At 42.1% G+C, this 24,814-nt stretch overlaps 1 protein-coding gene across 2 annotated transcripts in view; it reads left to right on the top strand.

The window, feature by feature from the left end:
• Nptn (neuroplastin) overlaps positions 1 to 24,814 on the top strand; it is a 74,968-nt gene that overhangs the window by 34,074 nt on the left and 16,080 nt on the right. For both annotated transcript variants that reach the window (XM_004666705.2, XM_045160736.1), the window contains exons 2-4: positions 3,738 to 4,085; positions 8,837 to 9,002; positions 12,275 to 12,369. In XM_004666705.2, coding sequence (XP_004666762.1) covers positions 3,738 to 4,085; positions 8,837 to 9,002; positions 12,275 to 12,369 — 609 coding nt within the window. The remainder of the gene's footprint in view (positions 1 to 3,737; positions 4,086 to 8,836; positions 9,003 to 12,274; positions 12,370 to 24,814) is intronic.

Here is a 24,814-nt window from a genome sequence, read left to right as displayed (position 1 = left end):
TCTCTCTAGCCCCTAAACTTATTTTTATTTTTAATTTTTGCTTATGTTTGTATATGTGAGATTGGGGTAGCATGTTGAGACCTCCATCACTTTTCCACCTGGTTTTATTTTGAGCTGGCAAGTGTGGGTGTGTGTATTTTTTTTTTTTTAACTGTTTCTGGAGCTTGTGGAACTCTGAAGATTGGGGTTTCTGCTACCCTGCAGGACTACTGAGGCCATACCCAGATGTTTTAGATGGGATCTGGAGGTTTGAGCTCAGGCTCTCATGCTTGTGTAGGAAGCACACTCAACCATCGACCCATGGCTCCCTCCCCCAGTGTGGTTGTCATCTTAAGGAGTGATCAAGGTGTGCTGCATATTGTAGTGGAGGTCCTAGCCTTTTAGCCAAGAATTGAAATTAATCTCATGATGGTAAAGCTTATCTTTAACTTTTAAATGATTGCAAAAACTTGTCTAGATACATAGACTACAATTGTAGAAAATGTTAAGATACTGTGTGGTAGTTTTGGCATCTAGGTGTCAGGCTGGACTCAACAAGTATGAGACAGATAAAATACTTATCTATTAATTAATCTGTTGTTATTATTTGAGTGCTAGGAATCATATCCAAGACATTGTGCATGCTAGGTAGGCAAGTACTCTTATTGAGGTACATTCTCAGCCCCTGCTACTTTTGGACTTTAGTTTCCAGTTCTTGAAGGCATTTACTTATTTATTCATTTGTTTATTTTAATTCTTCTAAAGTTTTTATTTGCCTAGAGAGAGCAAGAGAGAGATAGACTATGAATGGCATGCCAGGGCCTCTGGTCACTGCAAATGAACTTCAGACACATGTGCCACCATGTGCATCTGGCTTATGTGGGTTCTGGGGAGTTGAACCTGGGTCCTTAGGCTTTGTAGGCAAGTTCCTTAAACACTAAACCATCTCTGTAGTTCATTGAAGGCATTTATAATGGCATCTATCTTACAAAGCATTGTTGAGGATGATGTGTTTAATGTATAGCACATAGTTAGAAAATGTTGCCTGTTAATATATGTCTTAAATTTTTTTTGTTTATTTTTATTTATTTATTTGAGGATTACAGAGAGAAAGAGGCAGATAAAGATAGAGAATGGGTGCACCAGGGCCTCCAGCCACTGCAAACGAACTCCAGACACATACTGCATCTGGCTTACGTGGAGTCTGGGGAATCAAACCTTGAACTGGGGTCCTTAGGCTTCACAGGCAAGCGCTTAGCTGCTAAGCTCTCTCCAGCCCCCAGTATATGTCTTGATAAGTTGTAATAATGGTCTTTGAAGAGAACACAGAAGAATATTCATTATCTGTTTCAAGGTATTTATAATCTTTGTTTTTAAGTAATTTTGTTTAAATATACATCTTAAGATGTATCAAATCAAGAATTAAATTTGACTTGGTCCCATTTTCTTCAGTACAGGTAGAAGTTTGAACTTGATCTGAATCAAATTAACATATTTCTTTTCCTCTATAGCAGGAAGTCTTGCCTGAAGTGATGTGTTCAGGCTGAGTGACTTCTCTTAGTTTTGTACAATAGGAATCATGTTGAGACTACTTCTTAGCAGCCTTTGAATTGTGTGGTATTGGGATTGCAGTGGAATTGCATGGGTTCTGGGTGTTTTTGAACATATGAGGGCTTGTTGGCATGGTCAGCAGATTGGTAAGCCCTGCTTTGAAGGGCATATCAGAAGAAGGTAAAAGATACAAAACAAGTTCACTGAAAAATTTCTAGGGCATACTCAAGTACCTAATTGCAGCAATTGAAAGGATATAAACTCCCCAAGCTCACAAACAATTTAAGAAAAAGTGTGATTTTCACTTTGTAGGTGATGTGATTGAAACAGTACAATATTCTTTCTGGTATTTCAGGAATTTACTGATAACCCAGTTTTCACTGGCTATTGAACTGATTAAGTAAAATGAGTGAAACCAGCTTCCTTGACTTCTCCCTGATGTTTGTGGGCAGCTTTGACTGTTGGTAGCTGGTGAGGCAGACTGAGATGTGGCTCTGTAGGTTTGTCTGTAAGCTTAGCTCTTCATATGGGCTATGGAGGCTCCTTTCTGTAATTATAAAGTTTCTTCATGTGAGAATGACATTTGCTTGGCTGCTTGGGGCTTGTATTAGCTCCTTACAAGAATAAATACTAGACCTGAAGAGGTAGTTTCAAATATTCAAGATGCATATTCAAGATGGAACATTTAGTGTAAGCTTGTTAATTTCTGCATTTCTCAACTGTTCAGACTCTGAAAGTTTCAGGAGTTGAAAACGAGTATGAATTTGGAGGTGGTGACCTCTACTTGAGGAACTACCTCCTTTAGCAGTTTCAGATGCATGGAATGGGATTTATCTCCAAATGCACATATTGCTATGGATATAAACAGAAAAATTTCCATTTAGCAGCCTCCATTTTCAGTTAACACTATTACATCCTTGGCTTCTAGACCGTAGGCAAACTGTTCATTTTTTTCCTCCTCTCCTCTGGACTGTTATTAGTCTAAAATTGGCAGATCTGATCCCTTTATCTGCTCACTATAGAGGAGCATGCTTAGCTCCTGAGCTATGCTTCCCAAGAAGTTATCAAGCTACCCAGAATTCCCTTCCCTTAACTACTTTAAGCCTTAGGACACTAGCTGAACTGGTAGAAATGCTGAACAAACTCTGTGTGGAGTGAATGAGTGACAGTATGCTTACACTTTGATTTCTTATAGGCCCAACTCCAAGGTTTTATTAATTGGTGATGATGATGATTTTGCTCTCTGCTATTGCCACCTTGTCTAATGATAGTATAAACTGAAGCAGATTCTGAGCAAGTAGAAGTAGGCAGCAACTTCAGAAGCCAGGCAAGTGAACTTATGTGGAGAGGTCTGTCAGGAACCAGGATTATTTCCAGGTCTGGGTTTTCAGAGTGTTTCAGTGATAGGAATTTATGAGGTTCACTGGCACTGAGTTGGGTTGCTGGTTCAGCTTCTGAGCTGATCCAATAGTAATTTCTCACTCTGAGGTACAGACTGTTGTGATTCCTGAGGGCCTCCCTTCAGTAGACACTACCTAATCATCGACCAGGGGGTTGTCTTGGCCCAGGAAAGACTAGGAGATGGGAAAAGTCTAATCTGAAATCAGGATAGAATCCTGCATGTGAAAAATTTGCTGCCTTTCAGCTGCAGTTTGGACCCTCAATACCCAGAGAAGGTATCAGTAGATTAGCTAACACTTCTTGTTGAGGCTAAGAAAAGACATTGCTTCTCCAAGGAAATGCTTATGCATTCAGAAGAAAGATCCTGGCTTGTCATGTAAACCTGCCACTTCCCGTTATCTTTCATCAATTCACTTTCCTGAGTTTGGAAAGGTAACGGTTTGTGTCTTAAGGAAAGATGCTCTTCCCCCAGCCCTAAGGCTTTCTCATTCCTACCAGCTGGGCCCATTGCTGAAATGCTTCCCAGTGGGCTTGCTTCTGCCTGGCCAGCACCTGGGCTGCCCCAGCTTGGAATTGGCCTGCCTTTGCTTCATAAGCTTCCCAGGGTGGTTCTTCTCCTAAAAGCTTGTATGAATTGCTATTACTGTCTCTCTATAGTTTAAAAATGAATCCTTTTTTGTTCTCTGCAACTCATTTGCTTTTTTTTCTTTTCTTTTCTTTCCTTTCAATTATTATTAACACCTGTTGATTCTTTCTTTTTTTTTCTGGTTGGCCTGTCACTGCATTCCTGCTCCCCCTCCCTCTAGCTGGGTTTGTCAAGTCGCCCATGTCAGAAACTAAGCTCACGGGGGACGCCTTTGAGTTGTACTGTGACGTGGTCGGGAGCCCCACGCCAGAGATCCAGTGGTGGTACGCAGAAGTCAACCGGGCAGAGTCTTTCAGACAGCTGTGGGACGGTGCTCGGAAGCGCCGTGTCACCGTAAACACCGCCTACGGGTCAAACGGCGTGAGTGTGCTGAGAATAACCCGGCTCACCTTGGAGGACTCTGGGACTTACGAGTGCAGGGCCAGCAACGACCCCAAGAGGAATGACTTGAGGCAAAACCCTTCCATAACATGGATTCGAGCCCAGGCCACCATAAGCGTCCTTCAGAGTGAGTCCAGCACCCTACAGTAGTAGTACTGTAGTCATTAGAGGTGGCCCGATGCCCCTTCCCTCTGCTTCCTTTCCCTCTTTCCCAGTATGATCACTTCCCTGCCCTGTCTTTGTTCTTGCAAACCTGTGTCCCTTCTGGTGTAGTGTATGAAAACATCTGTGGCAACTTTTTTTTTTCTTCTTTGCTGTCCTCACTACTCCCCCCACCCCTCCCCCGTGTCTTTCTCCTCAGGAACAAAGAACTTGAGGGAGTCATGACTGTCAAGTCATCTGCGTTGGGGAGAGGTGGGGAGGGAGAGCTGGGAGATTAAAGTTTTTTAAAAACACAGAACCAGACAGTTGATTGAGGGTAGTGGTGAAATTATTTCTCTCCCTCCTCTTTAATTTTATAGTAGGTTTCCTGCTATCCTTTTGCCGATTCCTTCTCTGGTGCCTTTTTATTTTTGTTTTTCTACCCAAATAACTACTTTTTATTTTCTCTGTTTGAAGCTCTCTGAGTAGCTGCCTTCACCTCTATGGTTTTAAGTTTGTCTGCCCAGCCTTTTCCCTCACTGTAACTTGATGTCATCCTGTTTTGTGATGGGCATGTTGCCATGGGTGCAGTGTGGTGGTGTGTTTTGTTGGGTGGCATGTAAGCTTGGATATTTCCATAGTTCAGCTCTTTCTTTTCTGAAGCAGTGGCATGTGTTTCTCTGACAGCAGCCCTTAAGTGCAGTGGTCACTCCTCACTAACCTTCCCACTGAGTCTCCTGTTTTCCTTAAGAGCAGCAGCCTGAGGTTGCCTCCGCAGGTCTTGCTCTCTGGGGCGAGGTGACACAAAACTACAAATATAGATACTTCAAAAGCCTCGTTATACTGTCTGCAGGTCAGTTACATCTGATTCCTGTTCACAGACAGTTTGATAACAGACTGTTAGTACAGGGCTCCCTAGCCAAGAATGGAAAACCCAGAAGTAGTTTGGAGACCATTCACATTGGTTTCTTTCTTTATTTTTGGTATGTATCTTGAAAAAAACAGGAAACTAAATCCCAACCCCATTCCTCTGAATGATGGAGTGAGCTGAACAACTGTATCAGAATCTTCCTCTTCGTCTATTGTGACAGCAAGTGCAAGTAAGGTACCTGGAGCAGTAGCTTCAGTGGCCAGTTCTCTTTCTGGAAGATAACCATGCTTTTCTGGTGGGAAGAAAGGAGAAGCGACCGCAGGACCAATGCCGCTGGCTAGGAGGAGTCCCAGCCCTGTGTTAGACTTCGGGGTCATGGAGGAGGTGCACCTGACTTAATGGAAGCACCCTCTAGTTTTTTCTAGTATCTTCACGGGCTCAGTGAGGGACCTATAGCCACTTCTTGCACAAAGAGCTGACTGATTTAGAGAGTAAAAATAGTAAAGTACTATTTTGGTGAGGAATTTCGTAGTAACACAGAAGTAAATTTGATAGATGCCCTGAATAGATGTACTTGTAATAGCAATTTAATGTCTATTTTGTAGCCACTTGGAAAAATGTGAGGAGGGGATAGGGTCGTAGAAGAGGCCACTGCAGTTGGTGCTGTGAATCAGAGAACCTGCTTCTGTAGAGGGGAAAAGAAAACCCTGTCTATGTGAACATGGGGACATTAACCCAGTGACTTTTCTTTTTCTTTCTTTTTTAAACATCTTTACCCCCTTGCACGCCTCCTTCTCCTGCCCCCCCCTGCTCCTTTCCTTGTATAAAATGCAGAATTATCCAAATGGCCACAAGGGTCTTCAGAAGTTTATAGGCATGGACTGGGCCGGGCGTTTGGTAGTTTTACTTCCAAGAGCCTTAACTTACAGCTTAAAAGGCCATGCCTGGGGCTAGAGGGGAACAAAAGGGGACTTTGAGTACCTAGGAATCAATCCCAAGAATATATAATATTTCCCCTGTTTACTTATAAATAAGTAGTGGCTTGCATGTGGTTGAACTAAATCCTGGCTAGTCTCTCCCTGGATGTCCGCATTGGTGGGTTAAGCCAAGTAGCTACTTTTGGAGCACCAGGCTGCTGCTGCCGCCTTTAAAAAAACACCCTGAATTTGACTCTTAATTGGATTATTTTATGATTGCAGATGTCCCCAAAGACATTGCTTCCATAAGGAGGTTGACGTCCTAAAGCTCTTTGAGTGACGTAAAGTGGACAAAAAGTGTGTCCCATTCTCAGGGTTTCTCTGGCCATAGCTGCTCTGTACATATATACATACTAGCCAGGTTAAGTATCTCCTACCTGATGCTTTTAAATAGGAGCCAGTGGCAGGTGAAAATGTTTAGCCTTTCTTAAGTGTTAATCTCTCTGGACTTTGGCTGGGCACCACTGGGACACAGAAATAAAAGCCTCACCTTTATCTTGGTGCAGAATACAGATGTGGCTCTGCAGCCAAAGAACTCAAGTCCAGCTCTGGTTTCATGTACACCACTCATGGTAGGCAGGTACTCCACCCTCACCCCTACAGTACAGACTCAGATTTAAACCTTGTAAACTGTTCACTTGCTCCCAGCTGACTCTCTCCTGGATCTTTAATACCTAAGGGAACAGTGCTTTCCCTTGCCTTCTAAGAGTTCATGGCAGAAAGTCTACCAGATTGCTTTCATCAGCTTCTTAGTCTCCCCGAGCTGCCGCTGCACTGCTCATTGCATCGTCACAGGTAAGAGTAGCGCCTACTTCAGCTCCCTTGTGTTTACACATCTGGGAACGCTTGGCCTCACCCTCGTAGCTCACCCTTTCTCGGGGCAGTCTGAAGAAGATCTGAAAGGACAGTCCCAAGTGGGGCAGAAAATGGAATTGGACAATAAAAATTTAGTGAAAACCTCCAAGTGTGTTTGGGTTTCAATGTTGCCTTGATATTTTTTAGTTTCTCTTCTGTGGAGTACTGGTTCTCTTTTTCTCTTTTGTTTTTGCTTGGTTTTGATTTTTCTTGGAATTGTGATGCTTTCTGCTGATGGTGTATGTGCGCCTTCCATTGCAGGGTCTGCAGCTGTTCTGCTCGACTTCTTAAAGCCCAGGGATTTGGCTTCTGTCCAGTGTGTCTTGAAACCATGGGACACCATTGCGCTAACGTGTTCACATGCATCTGCTTCTGTCTTAGTGGCTGCTATGCCTCCATTTTCTGTATATAGAGATCCTGTTTGATGTTCCTGTTAAGGACCAGTGATGAACGGAAAATGGCCATTATCCTTTTGCCAGAATTGGAAATTAACTTGAAATGGTTTGCCTATCATAAGTTTCTTTGAAGTTACTAACTTTATAGTCAGAAATGCTACATTGATTAAGAAGTCCTTAAGGCATTACATCTCCCAAGTATCTCATGACTTCTCTACTATTCTCTTCCCTCCCTAAACAATAAACACAGCAGTTTCAGTAGAGGGGACAGTTCTGTATAAAATTGTGAAGGGGAGCCACAGCAGAGATGTAGACAGTAAGTAACCAGATACAGAGAGGGAGGAAGTCAGTCATGGTTTCTGAGAAAGAATGCTGGGGGAGCAAATAGTTACTAATGTGGATGGGGAAATTTCACCTGAAAGAAAATGTTTGATCCAAAGTATAAAAAGAACTAAGTTTGGGAAAAGTTAAAACACAATAGCAAAAGACAAGTTAACAGACATAGAAACATCCTAACATATTAACATAGCAATAAAATTCTTAAAGTGCTTTTAAGATAAACCTGGAAATGATACAGTATGATGTATGATTTACAGATTTTCTGTTCAATGTGTTATAATATTTAACTCATGTAGGTTATTTTTGTAGGTAAACTAGTGATCACAGACCATCAAAGCCCAGGATTGAAGTAGAAAGCAAAATCTATACTTTGTAGTAGAGTGGAAGCTGTTTTATTCGGGGGGGAAGGGGTGTTGTGGATAGGGGTGCAGGGATAGAGAATTCAGTCAGATATATTTTATAGACCCACTTTTTCCACTAATAGTAATTATGACATTGTACAAGTCATATCACTTTTCTAGCTCTTAAAAACTAGATGGATTCAATAAACTCAAAGAGCCTTGCAGTTCTAGAACTCTAGGAGCCCATATACCAAGACATGTTGTGCTCTAGTATAATTATACTGTCTTGAAATTGAATGTGTTTGAAAGTGCAATTCTGGAAAATTTTGCTTTTGCAATAAATGTGGGCTGGAGAAAAGAACCATTGGTTCCTTAAGAATTTTCCTTCCTCAAAATCCAAACACTGCAAGAGAGCAAATGGAAACTTTGGTTTTAAAACTAGCACTTTTTCTGCATAATGCATAATGCATAATGCTAGTTTGCCCTAGAACTGCCCTAGGGTTTCAGTATGGTAAAGATCATACATGCATTCTCTATTACTGGTTCAAGGCCCAGTGACCATAAGTTTATATTAGTTGCATACACGATACTACTGCCTTTGCCCTCAGAACTGCAAGGTGGAGCTTGGATTTCTTATAGAAGCTGAATTGGCTGGTGCTTCTTACAAATGGTGGTTTTCAAAACGAAGTGGATTGTTGCCAGTATAAGCACACGTAATGCTCTCATTCTTTCACGTCTAGGCCAGTTGGTCTTCAGGCTGTTGTCTGCGCTAGTAGTCATTTGCTTATAATCATTGTTTTTCCTTTTTTAACTTTCTCCAAAGTAATAAAGTGAAAGTCCTCGTGTTCCTGTCTGCCCTCCCTCTTCTAGTCTCCCCCTCCTACCCTAACGAACTCTCAGGCCAGGGCTGCGCGCAGTGGGACACTATGGCACTCTATCATTGTGTACTCTAATTACAGAGCCGAGAATTGTTACCAGTGAAGAGGTCATTATTCGCGACAGCCTCCCAGTCACCCTGCAGTGTAACCTCACCTCCAGCTCTCACACCCTTGCACACAGCTACTGGACAAAGAATGGGGCAGAACTGGCCGCCACTCGTAAGAACGCCAGCAACACGGAGTACAGGTGAGAGGGCCGGCAGCCCCTGGCGTAAGGGAGGGGAGGGAGCAGCTAAAATTAGCATTCGTAATCCGTCATTAACACACACACACACAACACAGGTTGGAATGATGAATCTGAGAGTATTATTTTTTTAGAACCAATTTTTTTTTTTTTTTTTTTTTTTTTTGGTTTTTGGAGTTAGGGTCTCACTCTGGCTCAGGCTGACCTGGAATTCACTATGTAGTCTCAGGGTGGCCTCGAACTCTCGGCGATCCTCCTACCTCTGCTTCCTGAGTGCTGGGATTAAAGGCGTGCGCCACCACGCCCGGTTTAGAACCAATTTTTAATTGCTATTTTATTTGAGAGAGAAGGGAGCAGGAGGGAGAATAGGTGTGCCAGGGACTCCAGGTGCTACAAATAAACTCCAGACACATGTTCCATCTTGTGCATCTGGCTTATGTGGGTCCTAGGGAATCAAACCTGGTCCTTTGGCTTTGCAGGCCATCTCTCCAGCCTGAGAATATTATTTAAAAGCTACATTGGAACTGTTTTAACATTGAGGTGAACTGTGACTTCTGTAATGATGTTCCCCCTCCCCCACTTCCCTACCACCCAATCTTATCAATGCATCTCAAGCCTTATTAGGAATTTATATATACACACTGAAAAATGAATATGAAAATTTTGCTTATCAAATGCAACATGGTGATCTTGTTTATTTCAGTGAACTAAACTGTTTACCAGTCTGCGTACTATGACATGGGATGTATTTCACACTTTTCTGGATAGACTAAGCGAGTATATCTGATGTGAGACCCTAGATCTATGAAAGATTCTTAAATGATTCCAGTGACCAGCCAGGTTTGAGAACCGTGGATGATCCTCTCACTGTGAGAATACAGAAACTGAGAGCACAGAGGATTTATTTACTCTGGTAACGATATTAGTTAACAATAGAGTCACAATTAGAGTACAGGTCTCTTGACTTACGCTTTATCTTCTTTAATGATTTTTCAGTGGGCAGATGCCACAATGAATTGCTTTTTTAAAAAAATAAAAAGTTTTTTTAGGGGGGGTTTCCAGGTAGGGTCCTGCTCTAGCCCAAGCTGACCTGGAATTCACTATGTAGTCTCAGGGTGGCCTCAAACTCCCTAGCAATCCTCCTACCTGTGCCTCCCAAGTGTTGGGAATCACATAACCATACCTGGTCAGAACTAGTGGGTACAGTGGTCTTTAGTAATCTGGGGTTAAGGGGTGGTTGAAACATACATGCTGAAGAAAGGAGGGTATTGCTGGTCTGAGTTACCCGGGACCCATAGATTGGTTGCTTATTTTGGAATATTTAGAACAAATGGCACCTCATCTTTCAAAATAGCTTATTCCTTGTTGAAAACAGAGCTGGAAAGGGACCGGCTAATCCTGTTTGGTCAAGTTGATGCAGTAAAAAGAAACAGCACTGAGGGAAGGCCTGGAGAGCCTTGTGCTCAGGGGTTGCAAGGGCATTCTGCAGCACTTTGCAGCATTGTGATCTTTTCATGCCCCTTATTTAATTGAGCCTCACGAGCTTTTTGATCCTCATCCTTACACAGTAAGTAGCTTTTGGCTGCATTAAGGCCCCCAGTTAATGGCAAGTTAACTTACCTCTACTGTAGTTTCTCCTGGTATTAAATTAGGAATATAGCCTCAGCCATATCTGGCTTACTTGGGTCCTAGAGAATTGAACCGGGGTCCTTTGACTTTGCAGGCAAACCTTAACCACTTATCTCTCTAGCCCAGAACAACTGGTTTTTGTGTCATCCCTATTTGAAGCATAGATTGAAGATGGGGATATGTGTATCTTAATTTAGAAGACATCTTGACTGCTCCTCTTAGAATACTCTCCTGCCATGGATAGTTGAGATTGCTCTCTTCATCCATAGTCCTTCAACCCATGTATGTTTTGGAATGAACAAAAAGGTGGGCAAATATATTGAGCCAGTTAATGGATGAGATTAGGAGTTTTTACTAGATAGTAATTACTTCAGTGCAGATAGTTAAATTTTAACCACTAACAAAAGTAGAGGAATTCAACTCTATATAAATGTTTATCCTGTCATCTGGAGGCAGTAGATTTTGTTTTGCAATTACCAACCTTTGTATGTGTGTTTGGTGTGTGTGTGTGCGTGTGTGCATGTGTGTGGGATGAAGTGCAGTGAGGCTGTATGAGGTTGATGCTCAAGGCAAGTAGGCTTGTTTGGGATCACTTGTGAGATTGAGGAAGCACGGTGCTGGCCACACATATGTCCTATGGTAGACCTGAGCTTTGTCTGAGTGTGTGCACAGCTATTTGCTCGAGATTTGTTCATCCAGTTATTCATTCCTCTTCTTTAGTGCAAGCACCAAGTGAGGATTAGGTATGGAATTGTGTGTCAATTAAACAATGCCTCCTTACATAGAACTTGGTCTATTGCGGGGAGAGAGATTAATCAAGCAATCTCATGAATATCTGATTACATGTTAGACATTGTGGTAAGTGCTGTCAAGAGCCACAGGGTGAGAATGTCATGGAGAAAGAGGAAAGTTAGATTAGGAGTGGACGTGAGATCTAAGCCCAGAACTGACAGAAGAGGAGTAAGGGTAGGCTGAGTGATGATGGGGAGAGTATTCTCTGTAAAGGAACATCTTGTTTGGGGATTGTGAGACAGGAAAAGTTTGGCACACTGAAAAACTGTAATAAGCCTGACAGAGATAGAACATGGCATGGGATTGTTTAAGCTGGTTCTCTGTGTTAATGCTCTGTTGGCATATCTGGTTTTTTGTTTTTTTCCAAAGAAAACTATGCTTTGGTCCTGTTAGTGTGCAGACTTCCTGAAGATTATGCAGCTAAGTGAAGTCTTAAGAATGGCTTGTCCCCCATGCCCAACCTGCTTATCTAACTGGGACTACTACCAGGGGAGCAGGTTTTTATTGGTGGCTCCCACCCTCTGTATTTCAGTATAAATTCTAGTACTTAGTACCCTGTATTTTTGAATATGGTTTTGCTGTTTCCTTCTAATAGGTTGAGGACCATGCACGGGTCCATCTCCCTTCCTGGCATCTGGTAGGGAATCCAGAATTAATGTGTGTGTGTGTGTGGTGGTGGTGGTGGTGGGGGGAGACATAGGAGGTGGCTTTTGCTTTTAGTTAGGAAGAGTTGAGTTACACTAAGGAGCAGTATTTGGAAAGCATTGTCCCCTGTTGTCCCATTGAGTCTCCCTTTGTTGCATATTTTGATCACTTCTAGTTACCTCACTTTGTTTTTCTTTTCATCTCTGCAGGATCAACAAGCCGAGAGCTGAGGATTCAGGCGAATACCACTGTGTGTATCATTTTGTCAGTGCTCCTAAAGCAAATGCCACCATTGAAGTGAAAGGTAAAATCTATCACAGGTGACAGTGTTAGCCTATCAGTCCTTCAACCTGGTTTTCATTTTGAGAAGCAATACAGTGTTAGGTTAGGACCATAGAATCAGGCATCTGGCTGCTTGGGTTTCTATGCAAACTCCATCACGTACTAGCTGTCAGGCTTTGGCAAGTTACTGCCTTCTCTGTACTTCCATTCCCTCCTTTGTAAAATAAGGATGTCAATAGCAATTACCTCATAGGTTTGGTAGGAGGGTTAAATGAATTAATATAGTAAGTTGGATTATATGAAATTTCTGGTTTTATATGTCAGAATGTTTAAACATTAGCATCTCATGACCCAACCTTATATAAAGCACTTAGACCATGCCTTATAGATGTAATTACATAGATTTCTAGTGGGATGGCAGGGTTTATGAAAGTATATTGTGCGAGGTGAATATAAGCCACTTATGAGAAATTTGTTTGAAATTTAATAGAAACTCAGGATGCATGGCATCTTTAGGACAAGAGTCCAGTAGAAATTTTCAAGAAGGGCAGATGTAACTGTACAAGTTGGAGCTACCTAATGACATTAACCTCAGTCTTGATGCACTATTCACAAGAAGCAACTAAGTTCCCAGAAGCCAGGAGCTCTGTGTCCCCCAGCTTGTGCCAGGGCTGTCCTACAACCCAACTTTTGGCTCTCCAACACAGTGTATTTTCCACTGTTTATAAAATGACCAGGAGGAGATAGAGCTGTTTGATGTCATACTGAAGAGACAAGGTTTTTTGTTCTTTATTTCATTAACTGTGTTCTTCATTGCTAGTAATTCTGACTGGTTTTTCTTTATTATTTCTATTTCCTTATTTATATCTTGTATTGACCTTTATTTCATTAAATTGGTGTCCTGTGTTGACTTTGATTTCTTCAATTTCCTCTTTCATTCCTTTGATTTCTTCTTTGACTTCCTTGAGCATATTTGTAATCATTCTTTTGAGATCTTTCTCAGGCATTTCCTCTTAACTCATTTTCACTGGAGGTCAATTTTAATGCATTAATACTTAAAAAAAATATTTTATTTATTTGAGAGAGAGAGGGAGAGGGAGAGAGAGAAAGAGAGACAAAGGAAGAGGCAGAGAGAATGGGTATGCCAGGGACCCCAGTCACTGCAAACAAACTCCAGATGTATGTGCCCCCTTATGCATCTGGCTAACGTGGGTCCTGGGGAATTGAACCAAGGTCCTTAGGCTTCGCAGGTAAACGCCTTAACTGCTAAGCCATTTTCCAAGCCCACATTAATACTTTTTGGTGGATTTATATTGTCTTGATTTTTGGTGTTTCTTGTGTTATAATGTATATATTTTTGCATCTTGGATTAATTTAATGGTTGGATTTTCTAGTTAGCTGCAGTATTATGAGATGTATCAATCAATCTGATGTTATATATCTTCAGGGTAGGAGCTTAGGGTGCTAGGTGTGGCTTTCAAGGCTCTCAGAGTATCTACAAAAGTGACCCTAGCTGTTGGGTTTGCCTGTTATGAGAGTGTTCAAGTAGACTGAGTAGAACAAAATACAGGCAGATTCTAAAATTTAAACAGTGTACGCTTTGAATGAAAAACAGCAGACCATAAGGAGGTTAAGATTTCTGGTCTGTAGAGGGTTCCGCGGCCACCTGTCAGCTGTGGCCCCACTGACCTGGTGCCACTGCTGCTGGAGCTGCTTCTGCCTGCCTGTGTGGGTTCTGGATGCTCTGGATCTCCTCTTCTTCTCTGCTGCCATTTTAATTTCTTATACACCTCACTTTTTAGTAGAAGAGTATATTTTGCTGGGTTTTTTTTTGTTTTTTTTTTTTTTGGCTTTTTCCTCCTCCAGGCTGCTTTGGCATGGTTCCTATGCTGCCATCTTAACTGGAAGTCAGGTTTTTTATTCTTAATGCTTGTTATTTTGTTTAGAAATAAATGAACTTACTTTGTCTTTGAATCCATGGGATCATCTCTAGAAGGACAGATTTAGGAAAAACAAAGGGCCTAAATAGGCATTTAGGGTCTTACTTAATATTCAGAATATTAAAAATACAGGCTAAAGAAAGAACCACATTTAGGTTTATCAGGAATGGAAAGTAATATCTTGATGGTGCATCTCTAACTTTTTACTGACAAAGGCATAGACAGTGCTGCCTCTGTCAAATTAAATTTCACAGGCCTGAAGGTCACAACAGGCCAAAACCTGTCACTTGATTTCTTCAGTTTTTTTTTTAGAAGTCCATTTCTGCTTGTGCAGAATGTCACATTTCTCTAACATGAGTATTAGTGGTTTGGGAAAACATTTTCTCTATGCCAGTAATGGGCCTTCTCTAGTATAGGTGAACTGGGCTGTATCAAGAGACCTTCTTCATTCTATGAGACTTGAGGCCCTACAACATTCCTTCCCGAGCTCTTGGTACAAAGCACAAGTGCAATGGGGCAGAATAGGTGAGGGAGGGGGAGAATAACATATTTAGCTAGTGGTCTTCCTTAAGTCTTCTGGGATAATTACACACTAATAAAGTTCTAGCTAACTGTAATCCTCACAGATGTGGAGTTAATGATTTCTAAGCAGCTCTTACAGAGTGAGTACAGATTTTTTTTTCCCCCCATTGCTTGGCAGGCTACTTTTGAATATGGTTCCAGAGGAAGGTCTTCCTATTTCTCCAGTAGGTGGAGGGCAGTAGTGGGGAGGGGCAGGACATGAGGCTGCTGGCCTAGTGTTTTGAGATGAAGTTACAACTTGCATAACCATTCACATGCTGTCATATTCAGTGGGCTGTGTAGCAGTTAACTTCTCATTGCTGGGAAAAAAACCTTCCACCAGAATCAGCTGATGGAAAGAAAGGATTTATTTGTGCTTAACAGTTTTGAGGGGCAGTTTCATCATGGTGGTAGAAGCATGACAAGAGCAGGAAGCTGGCTCACATGGTCACATATGAGCAGGAAGGAAAGCAGTGAGCTCCTAGCATTGGCAAAGGGGCATGGGTTATCAAATCCTGAGGCTCACCCCAACACACCTTCTTCAGCAGGGCTCTACTTCATAAAGGCTGGGGATCAAGAATGAGGCTTGGGGGCTGGAGAGATGGCTTAGCTGTTAAGGTGCTTGTCTGCAATGCTAAAGGACCCAGGTTAGGTTCCTCAGGACCCGTGTAAGCCAGGTGCACAAGGTGACTCATATGTCTGGAGTTTGTTTGCAGCAGCCGAAGTTCCTTGCTTGCCCCATCTTACTCTTTCTATCTACCTTTTTCTCTTGCTGAAGTAAATAAATAAAAATTAAAAAAAAATATTTAAAAAAAGAATGACGCTTAGACACAAACACACGAGGCTATGGGGGACATTGTATATTCAAACTGCCACATGCTGACTGCACTGTTGGGTTTTTACTGTACTGTAGTCCCATGAGAAAGAGCAGATGGTATATTGGCCTTAAAGAAGACTGAGAAAATTCTGCTACATGAAATGATGAAGCAGAGTCTTTGACTATACTGGACAGATATACTGTATATTAATCTCCCAAGAAATTTATAACAAATTATAATATTCTCTTTTATTAACTTCTGGACAGAAAATATCCCAGGGCATAATGTCTCAGGTTTTTTTAGGTTGTGGATAGTTGAACCTAGTAAAGATTTTGAATATTGTGTGTTAAGTTTTTAAAAAGATTTCATAAACTCAGAATCCTATTTTAAATTAGTTTCTAATTGTAGTTGGATGTAAAAACTGCCTTACATTTAGAGTAGTGTTTTAATTCCCAAACCATTGTCGTATAAACTTTCAATTTTATTCCCTCAGTGCCTCCAGGATGGGGTTAGAGACAATTATCTTTTTATAGCTGTAGCGATTTAAAAAAATTTTGCTGAGCAGTAAAAGGTTGTTATACTTGAGAAACTTAGGGTGTTCAGGGAACACTAGTGACCTCTTTGCTGAAAGGAGTCTAAAAATCTTTGTGTATGAGTTCAACTGAACCAGCTGTTCAGGGCAATGGAATTCTGACCATACGTATATGTTACCTCATAGTCTGGCTTTTGTGCCTTTCACAGTATTCCTACAGAGTTGTTTGTGCTCAGCACTGTGGGGAATGTGAATTGCCTGTGGTATACAGAAGAAAAGAAGCCTAGGGCTGGGGAAATGGCTTAGTGGTTCAGGTATTTGCCCACAAGGCCTAAGGACCCTGGGTCGATTCCCCAGGACCTGCGTAAGCCAGATGCACAAGGGCGTGCATGCGTCTGGAGTTCATTTGCAGTTGATGGAATCCCTGGTGTGCCCATTCTCTCTTTCTGCCTCCTCTTCTCTGTCTCTCAGATAAATAAATAAAATATATATATATTAAAGCCTAAAAGGAAGGATGTGCGTGTGGGAATGGACTTGAGTCGACCATTTTCACCAAAGCCTGTATGTTACTTTTAAGGAAGCAACCTTCTCCTTTCCTTCTTCCAGGATCTGTAGCCCAGGTTGGCCTGGAATTCACTGGGTAGATCAGGCTAACTTTAAACTTGTGATCTTCCTACCACAACATCCCAAGTGTTACTTTTCTTAGGTATTTGACAGGTGACTTGAGCAGATACCAGCAAGTAAGGAGAAGCAGATTGGCTTGGAGAGAAGAAACAGCTCTGGATCCCTGGGATATCCTAGCTCACTCTAAGAGAGCCTTTCTCCAGCTTCTTCACTCCAGAGACTGTACACACAGAGCGTTCATCAAGGAGTGAGCTTGAAATTCTCCACCCATGTAATCCTCCAACCCTTGACACTTTACTTCTTTTGGCCTTCCTTTCTTTCTAAAACTTAAAAAAAAGCTCACAAAAAGTAAAATGTAAAATTTTTATAGAATTTACAAAGTTAACAATAACAACAACAAAAAAAACCAATTCCTCCTAACCCCGGACCTGTCCTCACCCCTCAATTATTTTGATTGAATCAAGGAATTTGAATTTTATTAACATTTTTAGAAAATGGTTTTGATGGTCATCCAGTCATGTGCAGCCCTAGAACAGCTTGGACTTCATGACTTTCTAGAGCCATCTCAACCTGCTTATTCGACATTTCTCTTAAGTTTGACTCTTACTCTACCTCTCAGTCTTCCTTTTTTTTAAAAAATTGATCTTGATTTTGTTCTATTTAGCTTTGTATACATTTGGCTGTTTTTCTTTTCTTTTTTTCTTTCTGGAAGAGTCCTTAACCACCATCCCACTTGCATGATGCCCTACAGGTGATACCTCACAGTTCCAGTTGCTAAGACACTGTTCAGTGGTGATGAGTATATTGAAAGCAGTAACTTCTCACGTGTGCATCTTACCTTCAGCAAGTGCAACATTTTCATAGTCATTCGGGAAAGGCAGTTTGACATGAAAGGATTCCAACAGGCTGTGACATCCTTTAGGTCACAGCTATGTAAAAGCTGATTTTGGATTCAGAATCATGAGAAGTCTTTGAACACACAGTAATAATAATATGTTGAAGTTCTCAGAGCATTAATGGTCATCATCCTTGAGCCAAGTAACTGTCCCTGCCCGTAGCTTGCTTATCTTCGGGGTACTGCTGACCTTTCATTAGAGCAGAGCTGACGTTGCACACTCACTGAATACCAGGCAAGGTTTGCTCCTTTCATTTCTCTCCTTTAGTCATCGTAGCTGCATGGAGTCAACACTTACTAGCTTTATTTATTAGGTGAGAAAATTGAGTGATGAGTGAAGCCAGATTCTTACCCAGGTTTATGTTCCAAAGCCCTGGACCATTCTGCTGCGTTCACCATATGACAGTCAAGACTTTGGACTGAGCTAGAGGAAATGGGTCATGCCTTACTCTCTCAATTAAACTCGCCACAACCATGACCAGTCACTTGTCTTCTCTGAGCCCCAGTTTCCCTCAGTGATTGATGAAGGTTGATCACCCTGATCTTTCAGAGTCTGTTATTCTGTATGACTGTGATGGTCACTGATTCCCTTCAGTGGACACCTAAGAGAGTTTGCTGTTGAAAGAAATGAACTCTGAACTCATTTCCCTAGTGGCAATGGCTGTTAGTGTCTAAGCATGGGGAGTGTTACCTTAACTTGCCCTGTACCTTGACCGTCTTACCTCCCTGTCTCATGGGCATGCTCCTTCTTGTAGTCCCCAGCTTCTAACACTGGTGCTGGGAGTGGTTTCACAGCAGTTTTTCACACTCACTCTCTTCTGTCTAAAATGTGGCCTGGGCATCAGACTTCTGAAAGTCTCTATGAAGCCAACCATGGTGGTTCACTCTTGTAGCCTCAGCTGCTTGGGAGGCTGTGGCAAGTAGATCACTTGAGCTCACCACTCTTGAGACCAGCCTGGGCAACACAGTGAAAGCCTGGCTCCAGAAAATAAATAAAATAAATTCCCACCCAGGTGGCTGCAGTCTGCAGGCAATTGAGACCTACTGTCTTAGAGGAAACTTATGTGACATCACAGGTCTGCTGAGTGTGCTCAGTGTGGTGAAGACGCTTTGAGCCCAAACCCGCATCCTTGCTTCCATGTGGACCTTTCTTACTCCTTCCTTGTCTGGCTTTAATTCTTAACTTTCCCTCTGCCTTTCAGCCATCCTGTACCGCATTTGCAGCAGAAATGAGATATCTCTGGCATTAGAAAAAAAGTTGCTTAGAGGCAGCAAGAAGATTGTCTGCAGAATGAATTCATTTACTTTGGAATAGCTCACTTGTCACAGCCCCTTTAAGGGTAGATTTTCTTGGAAAATGTACTACTTGCTACTTCTAAGTTTGTTTTGTTTGAAAGGTGAGCACCCAGAGGTCTTGGGTATGAAGCTTTGCACCTTGATGGCTTTCTTAAGTTTTCTCTGTTAACTTTACTTAGCATGAGTCTCATGTGAACATGCCTCCTTTGTCTGGATTGAGCCTCCAGCCTGGCATGGAAGCTGGACTCATTGATGTAAGAACAGACAGATAGCAGGCAGCAGAAGATACTGAGGAATGTGTGTTTGTCCTAAGCAAAAGGCTGCCCAGGTAATGAAATTGGGTCAAGTACTGTTGGGTAACTGAGTCTCTTGGGATTATGCATTGCTTTCATTAGAATGCCAGAAGAATCCTAATGCATGTGATGAGACTAAGTGACTAACAAGGCCACAGAGCAAGTTAACGTTGGATCAGTAATCTCTCTTAAGGGTCTTTCTGTCACTTCTCTTGCCACTAGGTTTGTGCCCCCTGAGAATGTAAAGGGAAGGGAGTTTCTGTTGTCTTTCACATACAAAGGTTTGACCAATCTGCTCAGACCAACCAAGCCTACTTAAGCATCATTAAATGGCAAGCTCATATAAGGAAAGACTAAAAACAGGCCATTACTCAATATAACCTTTCAGTATTCAGCCTGAGTAAGTTTCATTAGAGCTATAGTGAAAGTCCTGTTTATATAAGCAAGTTAGAAGAAAAAAAAAAGCCATAAGAATTAGCACCTCTTTGATTCCCTTATGCTAGTTACACTGGAGTCTAATCCTTAGCTTTTTCTTTCTCTGATTGGTGGTGATGGTTCACCCCAAGGGGTCTTTGCGTTGTCCTCACTATGTATCCTAACCTGCATTGGAGCTCTGTGTAGACCAGCTGGCCTTCATTAGTGTTGTGCGTCTTTCTCTTACTCATGAGTGTGGGGATTATAGGTATGTACCACCATGCCTGGTCTGTGTTTCTTTTTGACACTTGAGCTCTAATCTTGTGTAGATTAGTATGGAGATGTCATTTAATTCTCTCCAAACCTCTGTGAAATAATGTGTAGATATCTGAAACAAAGATTTTAAAATACTCTCTTAGGTTGATACATTGCTAAGTAGTAGAGGCTTGATAGAACCCTTAGTTGTTTGATTCCTAAGTCCAGAGCTCTGTCTTTTGTATTCTGTGATACAGAGTAAGCTGTTAAATATGAATCAGTGTCAGCTCATGTCTAGGATATTCTAGCACATCTACAAATACAAATAAAATTTGAAGGCTGGAGAGATGGCTTAATGGTTAAGGCATTTGTCTGTAAAGCCAAAAGACCCAGATTTGACTTCCCAGGACCCACGTAAGCCAGATGCACAAGGAGGTGCATGCTTCTGGAGTTCGTTTACAGTGGCTAGAGGCCCTGGTACGCCCATTCTCTCTCTTTCTACCTGCCTATTTCTGTATTTCTCTCTCAAATAAAAAAAACATATTAAAAAAGAACATTTGAGAAATCTGCTGTGCAATTGCAGTAATGCATATTGCATATTTTTATTTTTGTGGACCCTGTTCTATTTTCATTTATTTCCCCCCCAGGAAAGCACACAATGCATGGTCTGTAGAGTCAAATAGCCCTAAGTTGGATTCCAGCTCTACCTTTTACTAGCAATATAATTTTAGATATTAAATAATTTCTAAACTTGATTTGTACAACTTATGCAAATGGGGTAATATTTGCATCATCAGTTGGTATAGTTATTGTCTATTCTTGCATAGTAAGTTACCATAAAATTTAAATAACAAATACTTTTCGCATCATGGTTCCTATGGGTTAGGAACTAGGAAGCAGTTTAGGGAGTTAGTCGGACCAAGTGTCTCTTCTGAGATTTCAGTCAAGTTGTTGGTGCTTCAGTCAACTGGAAAGCTTGAGTAAGAAAGATTTAAGCTCTGTTCTCACAGTGGCCCACTTACTGCAAGGGTCTCTGCCATAGGCTTAGTGTTCCCACTATGGCAGAAACTCCACTCCCACCTCTCCCCAGGCGTGATCCAAGAGAGAGAGCAAACGGGGGCATGCCTCAGAGCCATTTGTGAACTAGCTTACAGAATTGTACACCTTTCTTTACAGCTTCATTTCATTCAGGAGAGTCTGGACTAGGGAAATGGCACAGTGGGTTAAGTTCTTAGCAACAGTGACAACTCCAAGTTTGTATTCCCAGAAGCCATGTTAAGCCAGACACGTAGCACGAATGCCTATAATCCCAGCATGTTGACAGTGAGGAGGGAGGCAGAGACAAGAGGATCCTGAAACTCACAGGCCAGGTAGCCTGGCATACAGAGCCATGAACAACAAAGAGACCCTCCCTCAAACAAGGTGAAAGGGAACGACTAACACTTGGTTGTCCTCGGACCTCTCTACAAGTGTGCCGTGGCAGTGTACACCTACACACATACAAACAGGAGGCGGGGAGTCTGTGGGCACGTCAGGGCCTTCTGCCACTGCAGATGAACTCCAGGTGCGTACGCCACTTTGTGCATCTGGCTTTATATGGTTACCGGGGAACTGAACTCAGGCCATCAGGCTTTATAAATAAGCATATTAAACCACTGAGCCATCTCTCCTGCTCATGTGGACTATTTGAACACCATCACAAGTTAGTGATCTTGCAGGCCTCTCTCTGACCACTGCTGACATGTGCTCTAGGCACTTGGTCACCTCCTTGTTGTGGGTACACTGTCCTGCCTAGCAGGTAAGGCAGGAGCAGTCTCTGATTCAGCCACTAACGGAAGACAGTTATTAACATTCATCTCCTTTAAGGGTAGAATGGCTCAGTTTAGCGTGGATTGATTTTCTCCATGTGTAGTATACTAGTGATGCTCATGTCACCTGAAAGGTGAATAACCAAGGCATTATTCTTTATTATTCTTTGGGATACATTAAATTTTATGCAGTTGATCTCACCACGAAAACATTTTTGGGGTAGATTTATATTCTGTAAACATGATGAGGCTTAACTAAGGTAGCAGTTAGCCTGTAACGCCATGCTCCCAGTTGGAAATTTGGAAGCCTCTTTAGAGTTGTGCACTAGATGAATGAAAGGGGAAGTGGTATTCTCTTCCTCCTAGCACCATGGTAGGAATAAAGACCATCCCTGTCTTCCTTCCTTGTTGTGTTCCTTTCAAGTCTGAGTCCTTTTAGAACAGTGATTTACATACAGGCTGTGGAGTTGCATGCCAGCTCAACTTTTAGCTTTCTAGGCGATTCAAGAATGTAATCTTGGGAATGAGCCCCCGTATTAGTTACTTTTGTGTGGCTGTGACCAAAATACCAGTCAGAAGCAAGGGAGGAAGGTTTATTTGGGGTCAGGAGTTTCAGAGAGATTTCTGTCCGTCATGGCGGGGAAGGCAGTGTGGATGGCTGCCCCTGGCGTTGGTAGTGTGAGGTGGGAGCACAGGACAGTGACCTGTGTGGGAGACGAGAGGGTGGAACTGAACCAGGGTTGACTGTAACCCTCAGAGGCCTGCTCCTAGTGACCTGCTCCCTCCAATCTGCTACCTCCTAAAAGTTCTAGTCTTCAGAGCAAGCTGGGGATAGCATTTACAACATGAGCCAGTGGGGGACATTTTAGATTCAAACTGTTATAGTCCCCATAGCAAAAGCTGACACTGCTGTATTCACCTAGCTAATGACATTAGGAAAATAATGGGCTCAGAGTAGAAGTGTTCTCTTTGGCTTAGAGGAGAATAAAAGTGGAGTGTGCGGGTGGATGGATGGATGGATAATTAGATGATAGAGATAGAAATATATATATCGATCTGAAAGTTATATCTCCAACCTAGACCATTTCCCTGAGCTCCAGAGGAGCCTACCTGACACCTACCTTGGATGTTAAATCTGTATCTTTAATTAACATAGCCCAATCTTGAACTCTTGGCTTTTATCACCATTCTGTTCCCTAACCAAATAAGTAAAATAAAAAACAAACAAAACCCTCTCTGAGTTTTCTGTAGTCTCCCTTATCTTAGTAACTTACTACTTTGTTCTTACAATTACTCAGGGCAGACCCTTGGCACCATCCTTATTCCCCCCCCCCCCATGTCTCACATTCTGTTCATAAACGAATGAACATATAAACTGTGTAGGTAAAATCTGTCTAGAGTTGTTTCACCTCTCTCCGCTCCCACTGCTACCACCCTCATGCAAACCCCACTCTCCCCTGTCTGGGTTTGAATTGCCTCCCAGTTGGATATATTTCCATGGCTGTGTCTGTACGGGAGTCTACATAGTAACTTGAGGGAGCCATCTGAAACATAAATATGTCACACCTGGACTTAAGTCTCTTAGACTCTAATCAAAGTAATAAACAGCCTAGAAAGTACTCTCCAGTCTAGTTCCCAGGCTTTCTTGTTTACCATGTTCCCTCCAAATTTCTTGCTGCTTTTGTACTTACCAAATGCATACCTGCCTCAGGACCTTTGCACTTCTCTCTGGGTAGTCTTCTGCCCACAGCTGTGCATGGTCCTCTCTTATTTTCTTCACAAATGTGATAAAATATACCTTAACAGAAATGTCTTAACCTGCTTCCTGTAATACATGCCTTTGGCATGTAGGAGGTACTCAATAAATGATTGTCAAGTGAAGGAAGCAGGACTTGAAGGCAAGATGTAGTAGGTCTTCTGCTTCTGGTGAGCCCTTGTCCTCCCTGGCATGCTGTTTTGGTTTACAGTATAGTTGTGGAGCTTCCTCCTTGCCTTGGAATGCTTAGTGTGGCCTGAGAAGTGACAGAGTAGCTAAGGGAAAAGGTGATTTTTGTTTGTTTCTAATGGGAGAAATACAGAGGCAGACAAAACAAACACTCCCTTTGGTAGCAAAGAAATTCTCATGGAAAACAAGGAATTTCCTTTATAATATCTGATGTAGAAAGCACATCATACTGAGTGGTTCTGTACAGGCCCGTTTGGCTGTAACTGGTTACAAAGGGAACGTGGGGTCTCATCTATTCCATCTCTGTCCGGGTACCTCTGGAAGTTACGTGCAAGCCCAGTCTACCTTAGACTGTGTACAGTAGCACTTTGGATTTTTGAGAGGGGTGTCGGAGGGAGGGAGAGAGAACTGGTATGCCAGGGCCTCGGTCACTGAAATTGCACTCTAGACACTTCTACCACCTGGTGGGCACATGCAACCTTGTGCTTGCCTCAACCTTTGTGTGTCTGGCTAACATGGGATCTGGAGAATAGAACATGGGTCCTTAGGTTTTGCAGGCAAGCACCTTAACCACTAAGCCATCTTTCCAGCCTTGGATTGTTTTTAAGCTAAATTAACCACTCAATTCACAAGTAGTGCATGGGATCAGCCCATGATATGGTACAATCCTTCAAAATTTTATCATATCAATGAATAGTGTGACATCTATTTAGAAGCATTGCAGAGTAGGCAGGGCAAGAAATATCTCCATTTAATAATGGGTATAGAACCAAAGCACAGAATAATTAAAGAGCCAGCACAACTGGAATTTGGACCAGTCTATTGATTCTCATTCCTATCTTGGCCAACAAAGTAATATCTGGCCTCCTTTGAGTTTCATTGGTTTCAGGTTACTGTAACAGGTCAGGTATTAGTGGAGAGTTCAGTTAAGAGTCTCATGCTCTTCTGACTGAGCTAGCTGGGTATCCTTATAGTTAAAACAGGGAAGTTGAAAAGATGTCCCAGCAGTTTCAAGGTGCTTGCTTGGAAAGCCGGCCAGTTTGAGTTCAGTTCCCAAGCCACATATGTAATCTGGATGCAAAATGG

The sequence above is a fragment of the Jaculus jaculus genome, chromosome 10 (genome assembly GCF_020740685.1).
Source record: "Jaculus jaculus isolate mJacJac1 chromosome 10, mJacJac1.mat.Y.cur, whole genome shotgun sequence".
In the NCBI taxonomy this organism is placed as follows: Eukaryota; Metazoa; Chordata; class Mammalia; order Rodentia; family Dipodidae; genus Jaculus; species Jaculus jaculus.
This window is presented reverse-complemented; position numbering and strand designations above follow the sequence as displayed.